The sequence below is a fragment of the Centroberyx affinis genome, unplaced genomic scaffold, assembly GCF_046629955.1.
Source record: "Centroberyx affinis isolate AG114_WGS23_722 - 3 ecotype Tasmania unplaced genomic scaffold, CSIRO-AGI_Caff_v1 ptg001540l_1, whole genome shotgun sequence".
Classification (NCBI taxonomy): Eukaryota; Metazoa; Chordata; class Actinopteri; order Beryciformes; family Berycidae; genus Centroberyx; species Centroberyx affinis.
Window position 1 is genome coordinate 27,501 of NW_027279996.1, and position 11,784 is coordinate 39,284.

General features: G+C 42.6%; 1 protein-coding gene across 1 annotated transcript in view; it reads left to right on the forward strand.

Moving 5' to 3' along the window:
* Positions 1-4,496, forward strand: part of LOC139650724 (clathrin heavy chain linker domain-containing protein 1-like) — an 11,589-nt gene extending 7,093 nt beyond the window's left edge. Inside the window, exons 8-11 of the mRNA XM_071527461.1 lie at positions 1,323-1,482; positions 2,668-2,912; positions 3,299-3,487; positions 4,300-4,496. Coding sequence (XP_071383562.1) covers positions 1,323-1,482; positions 2,668-2,912; positions 3,299-3,487; positions 4,300-4,496 — 791 coding nt within the window. The remainder of the gene's footprint in view (positions 1-1,322; positions 1,483-2,667; positions 2,913-3,298; positions 3,488-4,299) is intronic.
* Positions 4,497-11,784: the final 7,288 nt, after the last annotated feature.

The window sequence follows — 11,784 nt, forward strand, 5'->3', positions numbered from 1 at the left end:
GAAGCAGTCAGCATTGATGCACACTCTGTCAGTACATGTCAATACATTTCAAATCATTTACAGTCTTGTCGTTCTGCATATTCTTTTGTTTTATCATTGACTGAACCACTAGGGCAGGGGTCGGCAAGTACGTTTGGCCTCGGGCCAAATTTTTTCCAAGCAACTGAATGGTGGGCCAAAACATAATATCTTGGACAGAACCTTTTTTTCTACCAAACAAAACTTTTTTTTCCTAATCTATACTATTATATATTGTACAAAAGAGTAATTTAAGAAAGTTATTTGTTTAAAATAAAGTAACTTGAATTTGCTACAGGCTGTTATTAGTGTGTTATTACTGCTTTGTCTCCTGCTCCACTCTGTGGCTGCGTTATAAAACAGCTTATAATAGTAACCTGCTGATAATGTGACTGCTGTCTTTAATCACCGACAGACTGTCTTTTAAGACATGAATGTGTGTAAATCTCATATTTCCCCTCTCCACACAGTTAATAATAAATGTGTATCATTTCCATTTTGAAAATGACTACTTCTTTGAGCCTAACTAACGTATTGTAATAATTATTTTATGGACTCAGGATTGGATATCCGACGTACGTTACTCTCGCGTTACATCGTTACCCGCGTTATTGTGCGGGAGGTTACATTGTGTGCACAGAGACATTAGCAAAACATTGATAGCTAGCAAGACAAAATGTCACTGTCAAAAGCAATGAAAAGAAAAGTTGACAGCGAAGGTAGGACGTACAAAGAAGAATGGAAAGAAAAGTATGCATTCATCTTACCTGATTTTATTAACGCCAAACCAGTCTGTCTAATCTGCAACGAAGTTGTTGCAGTTTGCAAGGAATACAATATACGACGGCACCACGACACAAAGCATGGCAAGATCAGAGATTTTCAGTGTCATCTGGCGGGCCAGATACTATTACAGGCGGGCCAGTTTTGGCCCGCGGGCCGCTAGTTGCCGACCACTGCACTAGGGTAAGAAGGAAGGGTTGTTGTTTTTTTGGGTTTTTTTTATTGTATCCGTAGAAATTCTATGTTGGACCAGGGGTGGGGAAAGGGGGGGGGGGGGATTTAAAAAATGTTAAAAAAAAAAAGAGTCCTTAATGTACATTGTATTTCATTGTACCTGTTAAATGAATAAATATATTTATGAAAAAAAAAGAAAATATAGATTTTTGTCACGCTATTCTTATCTATAAACACTCACACCGCTGTAGACCCTGCAGACGAGCTACAGAGAAACATGAACGCCTTCTGCCCCTCTGCCCCCCTCTGCCCCCCCCCCCGCCCCCGCCCCCCTCTGCCCCCCCCAGCGGTGAGGCGGTACCCGGGCCCGGTCCCCCCCCTCCTCCGGTTCTTCCAGGCTCTGCTGGTCTCCGTCCCGGACGGCGGCCGGCTGTCTGCTGGTCTCTCCCTGCAGGCCGCCGAGCAAGGCAGCACCCTGCTGCTGAGACATGCTGTCACACACCACAGGTACACACACACACACACACACACACACACACACACACCACAGGTACACACACACACACACACACACACCACAGGTACACACACACACACACACACACACACACACACACACACACACACACACACACACACACACCACAGGTACACACACACACACACACACACACACACACACACACACACACACCACAGGTACACACACACACACACACACACACACACACACACACACACACACACCACAGGTACACACACACACACACACCACAGGTACACACACACACACACACACACACACCACAGGTACACACACACACACACACACCACAGGTACACACACACACACACACACACACACACACACACACACCACAGGTACACACACACATACACACACACACACACCACAGGTACACACACACACACACACCACAGGTAAACACACACACACACACACACACACACACACACACACACACACACACACACACACCACAGGTACACACACACACACACACACACACACACACACACCACAGGTACACACACACACACACACACACACACACACACACACACACACACACCACAGGTACACACACACACACACACACACACACACACACACCACAGGTACACACACACACACACACACACACACACACACACACACACACACACACACACCACAGGTACACACACACACACACACACACACACACACACACACACACCACAGGTACACACACACACACACACACACACCACAGGTACACACACACACACACACACACACACACCACAGGTACACACACACACACACACACACACACCACAAGTACACACACACACACACACACACACACACCACAGGTACACACACACACACACACACACACACACCACAGGTACACACACACACACACACACACACACACACACACCAAGACAGTGTTACAGTTCTTCTGTGTGGATCTGTCATCCTACAGCTGGCTTGCTAGATTAAAGCTGTGATTCTATAAAAAGAATCACAGCTTTTATTTCCTGGCTGTTTATTAGCAGTTGAACCATTTTGAAAATATTTTGGTCTGAGGACAGGTCACCTGACCAGTGTTCTTGTCTGTGATAGGTTGATGTTGAAGCTCTCTGGTCTCAGTGTTTTCAGCAGCAGTGGTTTCTCCTCAGGCTGACGTTCAGCGAGGCTCTGGGCGACGTCCTCACTGAGCGCGCTCAGAAGGACCCCGGCTCGGCCGACGTCCTCACTGAGCGCGCTCAGAAGGACCCCGGCTCGGCCGACGCTCTGCTGGCGTCGGCCACCGCCGTCTACCGGGCCTGCGGCCTGGACAGGAAGACCGCACTGAGCATGTGCAGGAGAGGCCTGATCCACGGGGCCGCCGAGTTCCTGAGCCACTGCCAGGACCTCACTGCAGGTGTGTGTGTGTGTGTGTGTGTGTGTGTGTGTGTGTGTGTGTGTGTGTCTGTGTGTGTGTGTGAATCTATCCCTCTGTCTTTCCGTTTGTCTGTCTATCTTTGTGTTTGTTTCTATCTACCTGTCTCTCTGTCTGTCTGTCTGTCTGTCTGTCTGTCTCTCTCTCTGTCTCTCTCTCTGTCTGTCTGTCTCTCTCTCTGTCTGCCTGTCTGTCTGTCTGTCTGCCTGCCTGTCTGTTTGTCTGTCTCTCTGCCTACTTCCCTGTCTATCTGCTTGTCTACCCGTCTCTCTCTCTCTGTCTGGACTGTATATCCAGCTGTTTATCTGTCTGTCCTCTCATCCACCTGTCTGTCTGTCTGTCTCTCCCTCTGTCTGTCTGTCTGTCAGAGGACTGTCTGTGGGTGCTGTCTCTCTGTCCCAGCCTCTCCCTCCTCCAGCTGCTGACGGAGCCTCAGTGCGGCCGGGCGGCCATCTTGTCTGTGGGCGGAGCCTGTGTGGCCCTGCTGCAGGCGGAGCAGGAGGAGCAGCAGCAGCTCGGCCTGCAGCTGCTGGACGTCCTGCAGAGCAGAGGAGCAGGTGAGACAGGAGGAGCAGGTGAGACAGGAGGAGCAGGTGAGACAGGAGGAGCAGGTTTAGACAGGAGGAGTGACAGTGGAGCAGAGAGACGGGTGAATAAAGTAGGGATGGATCATAAAACCCAAATATTCGTTCATGAGTATCAACATTCATCAACAGACACACAAAAGTCTAATAGGATAAATTGATGAAGTGATGACATTTTATATCCAAAAGTTCAAAGGTCGACTTCACTGTGACATCATAATGTTTTGCTTACCACTGTAGCTGAGAAAACCATCTTGGGTCATTCTACAGAAACGGTGGAAGTGCTGTCACTTACTTTTGCAGACACCAAAATCCTTTAAGTTGACCTAATAATCACATTGATTATATATGTTCAATAAATAAAGACTGTCCTTGCAATGATAAAACAAAGTTTATTGGCGGAGGCGTACAACCACGAGGCGGTTATTTCTAGTTTTATTTAGCAAACACTCGTTCTTATAATTCATCAAGTAAATAATGTAATGTCCCTCTGCTCTGATTGGTTCACGCTTCACAGCATCATCAGAGCGTGGAGAAAAAAGTTGAAGCAGCTGAACAGTTTATGTTCTGGCGTCTGTAGCTTTGTGTTGACCTCCTGTTGCTCTGAAGCCCGTAACCTGAACGCACCATGCTGCTGTTTTGTCCTCACACCGACTTTCAGATCTCTGGCAACTTTATTTCTCATAAGCAACTAGCGACAAAATGATCAACTTTTCCTCAGCTGAACTGGAGTTGATGAGTTTGTTCGGTCCTGACTCCTCCCTCCCTGCTCTCGCCCCTCTCAGGTGTTTTGGAGCGGGCGATCCTGCGGGACGCCGGCTGCTCGGCGGAGGTCTGGGCCCGGGTGGCGTCTCTCTGCGCCGGGCTGGGCCGGGCCGATCTGTCCCGGGACGTCCTGTCCGTCCTGCTGGCCCAGACCGGGACCTGCAGCCTGTCCCCGGACCCGGAGGGAGCCCGCCTCATGGAGCACGTCTTCCTGTGAAAAAACGAACCTGAACGGCCTCCAGCAGGTAGTCTGGTCCCAGCAGGTAGTCTGGTCCCAGCAGGTAGTCTGGTCCCAGCAGTCCACCACTCTTGTTTTAACCAGGCAGCTAGTTTGAGATCTCTCTACTCACTGATTTTAACACTTTAAGACACTTTCTACACAAATATGAATGACATTTGTGTTGTGATTTGTGTTTGTGTAAATGACTTAGATTGAAAGTGATGAGATTTGTTCCAGCAGACGACTGAATTTAAATTCTGTTTTCTGAATTTGTATGGAATGATTGAATTCATTGAAGTTGAAACTGATTATAGAAATCAAACTCATGATGCTCTTACCAAGTTTTTATCCTATTAAAACCATATTGCATTGAAAAGTCCTAGATATTTAGTTTTCTTTAAGATATTAAATTGATACTGGACTCTTGATTTGTTCTGACTTGACTTGCTGTTCTACATTTAGACTTGAGACTTGACTTGAGACTTGTGCCTCAAGACTGACTTGGGACTCAAGACTTGGTCACACCTCTGGTTGCTGGTAATGCTGGTGAGGAGTTAACCCCTCGTACCCTTAAGTTTCCCCTTAAATTTCCTCAGAGTTAGAAAAAGCATTTTTTCCAAACTGCACAACAAAGAACCCTGACTTCATGACAGCTCTGCTCTTACATACCGGCTGATACCAACTACAGTTACTGCCTCAATCAGCTGATTGTCAAAGGGGCGTGTCTACTCTCCACGTTCCAACAACAATTCATTAACACAACTCCAATAGTTTACAATGAGTCTATTTCCACTCCCCATATTTCATTATATTTATGCATAATTCATCAAATAAAAGTTAATATCAAAATCATAATTTTGGCTCCAACAGTCTCCTTCATATTCTGTATCTGCTGTTCCAACGCTTCACTGAAGCTCCAGCTGCTGATACTGAGTGAAATATTCAAACCCAAGACGACATTTATTTTTATTTTTATTAGCCTACATCAAATGGAAAAAATCTTGTTGTTTGTACATCATTTTCTGCACATTTCCCTGTGATTCAGCCGGACAGGTTCGGTTTCTGTGGAAACCTTGAGATCTTTACTAGAATTTAAGTTCTGTGAGTCTGAACAAAGTTTGGCTGTGAAACGTGTTTGTGACGATGGTGACGTGCTTACAGCTGATTCTGCAACAGATACATGACCAGAGGTGGAAAGTAACTAAGTACATTTACTCAACAATTTTGAGGTACTTGTACTTTACTTGAGTATTTCCATTTTATGCTACTTTGTACTTATACTGCACTACATTTCAGAGGGAAATATTGTACTTTTTAATCCATTACATTCATTTCACAGCTATAGTTACTAGTTACTTTTCAGATCAATATTTTATATTTAAAACATTTGATCATCTTTATAAAATAACTATAAAATAGCATTGTTATAGATTAGACTACCCAAAAGTATAGCTAAATTGTTAAGATTAGCTTCACGATGACAACTTTAAAATGCTGCTTACATGTACATGTATGTCAATAAATCAGTATTAATATTCCAATAATGTATGAAAAATATAACTCTCTAAATGGGGACAGTTTGCATAATGAGTACGTTTACTTTGATACTCTAAGTACATTTTGCTGTCAATACTTATGTACTTTTACTTAAGTAAGATTTTGAATGCAGGACTTTTACTTGTAATGGAGTATCTTTACATTGTTGTATTGATACTTTTACTGAAGGAAAAGATCTCAGTACTTCTTCCACCACTGGACATGACTAAGCTTTAAAAATGTGAAGCAGTGAAGGCTGCTGACCAGCAGGTGGCGCCCAGGCTCACAGACTGAAGCAGGACACACACACACACACACACACACACACACGCACACACACACACACACACACACACACACACACACACACAGGAAAATCATCTTTACCTGTGTCAGTGTATGACGCACACCTCCACCTGTCTCACTGTTGATGGACGGAAATTAAACTACAAAGCAGGTTTGCTTTTCATTTCCCATCATGTTTCATGTTTCATTTCACAGCCAAACCGTTTAATTTCATCACAACAGTGAGGAGGTCAAGGGTCAGACGGAAAGAATACTCACGTAAAAGAGAAGAATTAGGGGAAGAAATTAAAAAATAAGAGCTAAAGAAAGAGATAGAAGGAAAGAAAATAAGCCAGTAATCTTCACAATCCGATGTCATGGCACAGTGAAAAAAATAGAACACTTTCTATGAAGCCCGTGTCTATAATACATTATAATCATACTTATAACACATTATAATGCCATCATAATGCATTATAAGTATAGTTATAATCATGCATAGATAGTTATAATGTTTTATAACATTACTCATAATCTGTTATAAAGCTTTTTCATTTAAGTGGTAATGAAAAAGCTTTATAACAGATTGTAAGTAATGTGTTTATAATGTTATAAAACAGAGTTTATAAAGAGTAAAGAGTTTATCAGAGCGTTGCATCGTCTCCATCTTTCAAAGGTCAAGCTTTCTAAAATGTATCCTAATATACTGCAGATCCTTTGTGTGACCGTTCGGCTATTTCCTGCCTCACTGGAGCACATGTTCAGGCTATGCCCAAAATTATCCAATTTTTGGAACTCTATATTTAAAACTCTGTCTGATATCCTGGGACACATGGTAGAACCTGAGCCTGTGTTGGCTGTATTTAGAGCAGTGATTCTCAACCTTTTTCATATCAAGGACCCTAATCTAGTCCACATTAGAGCCACAGACCCCCATTTGATGAGATTTTGTCTCATTGACCCAAATCTGAGAATATTTTTATTGTCAGATATGATTTTGTCCAGAACTCCATGACTGTCTGTATTGTAGGTAGAGAGATAACAGAGAAACTATGATCAAAACAGTCATTCTTCTACATTCTCTAATTGTATTAACTTCTTGTAAATTAAATAATGTTTAAGTTTAACAATTTAGCAATTTACTGGGGACCCCCTGGAACCCCCTCAAGGACCCCTGGTGGTCCCCGGACCCCACGTTGAGAACCACTGTCTTAGAGGACTCACTTCCACTGTGGCAAGGTTCATAACCCTTTTGGCATGCAGATTAACAGCCTCCCACTGACACTGTGTTGATCAAAGATGTGTTGCAACTGGAAAAACTCAGATTCACTTTACTTGGTTCCATTGAGAAGTTCCATAAGACTGGGCAAACCTTCATTGATTATGTAAAGGCTATAGGCAATAAACATCCTTTTAACTCTTTGCTACAATAACTAGGTTCTACCTAATGTAAGATGTCAATAATCACCATGTAAAGCAGCTTGGTACTTTGATTGATATTTATACTGTATGTTCTGTACGTGTCCTATTTTTATTTTCCTTTTTTTATGTGTCTGTGTATGCAAACTCTGTACTGTTTTTGTAATATTTTACATAATTTGTATACACAGCTTACTGTTTGTTTATTAACTAAAATACCAATCAGCAGACGTTAAAAAAAAAAAGTTTATCAGAGCGAGGAGAGGAGTGACTCAGCAGACAGAAGGTGATGTGAGGGATTTAAAGAAGAAATTAGTTTATCTTCTGACTTTTTCGAGCAACAGATCAACTCTCTTTTTCTCTGCCAGCTTCCTGTTGTGATTTGTTCTTTGTGTGATTTTGAAGTTCTCTATCTTCAGTCTGTTTGCTCTTCTCTGCTCTCTGCTGAACCTGAAGCTCACCTTTCACCTTTCACCTTTTAACCTTTTACCTTTTATCTTCCAAATCAAATAAGTGTGTGTGTGGCCTGTAAACAAAAGGGAGGATCTGCCCTTGTCCAGATTTCCCCGTAAAGCTGCAGCGTCTCCTCAGTGTAAACAGGAAGTGATGCGGCAGCAGAGCGGAGCGTCTGCTGTCAGTTTGCTCTCTGGTGGAAAATCTCCTCCACACCGGAAGAGACCGATCCAGACTGAAGAGGGAAATCCAGAAGAGTCTCCTGAATAGCAGCGAGCGAGTTGGAGAAACTCAGCTGCTGATTGGACGCTCAGCAAGCTCGTCGCCACAGCTGAACTTTTCACCGTCAACAGCCAATCAGGTTTCTTTGTTTACCTGCAGATGCGATTTAGTTCAAAATGGAGGAAAAGTTGATTCCATCCATTCAAAGCTTCAGTTCTCTACAACTTTTATTTGAAAAACGATAGGAATAAACGTCTCAACAGCTGATCCATCGATTTCTCTTTATATTCAATTAATGCTAACTTGGGGCCGGATTCACAAAAACCTCTTAAGAAAAAAATCTTCTCAAGTGACATTTTTTTCTTAACTTTAGTCTTAAGAAAAGAAAAATTGGAAAAAATGCTATCCTCAAAAACAGTTCTTATATATTTTCTTAACTTTCTTCTTATGTTTCTTCCTAAGAAAAAACTTAGGAATAAATGGTATTCTTGAAATGAAAGTTGTCAAATTTGTTCTTGATTTTTTTCTTAACTTTAAGACGGCCCTTCACCTGTCTTAAAACTCCTACAGTGAAAAGGTAAGCCTCTAATATCATATATTTAAACACATTTTAGACAAGTAGGTTATAGTTCAAAGTCTTCATAGGTTCCCCTACACCTAACATTAAGATGAACATTTATTGTAAAGCTTTATTTGGTGTAGGGCCAGGTAGGCCTCTGTCTCATGTCTGTTGGAAATAAGCTGCAAATTTTACAGTTACCAACAGCAACCAATGTTTAAATCTTTGCTCTAGTTGCTCTAAATAGGTTTTTCCCCAATTGTTTTGTAGATGGAAGCACTTTGGGTTGCCTCCTAGCCTTGTCTCCTAGCCTCCTAGCCTTGTCTCCTAGCCTCAATGGCAGTAAGCCTAAAGTTTAGTAACCAGAATTAATTCAGGCCCTATTTTGAGAAGTTCTTAAGTTGGAAAATTAAAGAAATTTGTAAGAAATGAGAGTGTTACTAAGAAAATATTGAGGAATTGCACTTAAGAGCCTTCTTAAGAACTTCCTAAAATTTCCTCTTATGTAATTTCTTAAAATCTATCTTAAGAACACATTGGTGAATCCGGCCCCTGATTAGCATGTTCCAGCTAGCTATGTTAACCCATCCCAACAACATAATGTTATGAAAGGGGAAACCAGAGCATCAAAACTCCATGATCTGCCTGTTCAAAACTTTGTAGCTTCAGACCGCTACAGAGCTGCAGTCGGAGCCTCTGGCCCCGCCCACAGCGAGCCTCTGGCCCCGCCCACCGCATGACTCTGGCCCCGCCCACTCTGTGACTCATCAACCAGTCGCTGGCAGTGTGAACACACCCTGTAGCCGAGGGAGCTGCTTCCTTTTTACTGCTGTTTGTTCCTCCTCCTGTTAAATCTGATACAGGATCTGATGCTTGTTCTCTCACATTGTACAGGAGACACTGTGTTCACCTTTAAAGAGATGGATGAGATAACTCACAGGCTTGGTACTCTCTCTCTCTCTCTCTCTCTCTCTCTCTCTCCCTCTCACACACACACACACACACACACACACACACAGATCAGTTTCACGGGCTGCAGGTAAAAGGTGAAAGGTCGCAGAGAAAACCGAACCAACCTGACGATCCCTCTGACAGAGGAGACGACCGAACCTCATCCTGACTGTCACATACGTCCAGCTTAAACACACACACACACACACACACACACACACACACACACACGGTAGACCTTCCTGAGCGCTCCTTGTGTCAATAATATTCTTCTTATTTCAGCGCTCAGCTTTTAAGAGTTTTATAGCTGAGTGAGTAAAAAAGGTTTATGTGAGCTAAAATTACAGACAGTCTGCAATTTGTTTAGCAAGGAAACAGGTTCTTCACCAAGGAGCCACACAGAGAGCAGATCCAGGTCAGTCAGTCCTGTGAACCTGAAGCCTGTCAGACTGCATCAGTCCTCTGTCTGTAGAACACTAACACTGTAGAACTGTGTGTTAGTGAATAAAGTGTAAATGTGTCTGAAGCAGAGAGCAGCTGAGTCAGCTTGTTGTGGTGTGGCTGTAGATCCATTCAGTAACGTTCTCAGTAAAAGTGAATAGTGTGATAAGGTGGATTTGTTTCCAAATGTAGGTTACTGTGACACAGTAAACTGTCTTGTCTTTAGCCCTAGTCTCTACTCCAAAACATGAAGAGTTGGAGCTTGAGAAGAGTCAGCTCAGTTAACCTGAACAAACTGTTAGCTAGCTAACTAGCCAGCAAACACACTGATGTTAATGTCAACATGCTAACGCTAGCTGCTACTAGATACGTTAGCTAGTGTGCTAATCAGATGTGTTAACAACAAGACAGTGATGGTTAGCTGACCAGATGCTATGGTTAGCTAGCTAACAAGCTGACATTATCTAAACACTAAATCAATCAGATGGATCAGTGATGAAATGATCAGTTCAGTCAGAAACAGACAGAAATGAACCGTCTGTTCAGGTCTGTTGAAGGAGTCAGTTGACTTTAATATGAACTGACACTTGGCTCCTCAGTATTAGTCCATGGGCCAGACCAGATTTCGGTACCACTCAAGGTGGCAAAATCTAGTTAAAAAATTTGAAAAGGTACATGTCCATAGATGATATTTTGGTATGATAACCATTGCTGAATGGTAGCTTTGTCACAGTAATCAGCTCATGAAGTTAACCACCCCCTACAATAAATTGGGTTGCAGGCACTGATACATATCTTAATTTAGGCTCATTTTCAGGACCTTTAGTCAGGTTTTATGAGAATATGTTTGATATCATTTTAAAGGGTAGCTTCTTAGCTTTCATTCAAGCCCACTTGTGAGTCTGTCTGACAAATAAAGAGGTCACATGGGCTCTTCAAAGTGTCAATGACATTCATTTTTCCACAATTTTCGCCTAAACTATAGTCTTTATTTGAGCACTGTGACATCTAGGAACATCACAGACACAAACATCAAAAACTGGAATACTCACAGGACTGTAAGGATTCAGAAAAGGTATAATCTACCCATACTATCCCATCGTGAGGGGTGATTTTGGGTCTTAAAGTAGAAGAATGACTTCTCGAGGGAAATCTTATGTTCTTGATTGTGAGTAGTATTGTGAATTGTGAATGATTGTATTGTGAACTGGCCATAGCACATAGGCCTTCTATTTAATGACACATACTACTCTTCAGACAATTCCCTAAAGAATTTCAATGTTCAATAATTTACTGCCATTTCACCAAGAGGTTGCTAGGATTTTTTTTTAATGTGCCCAGGACTAGTGATTCTCAACCTTTTTTATATCAAGGACCCCTAATTTAGTCCACATTAGAGCCACGGACCCCCATTTGATG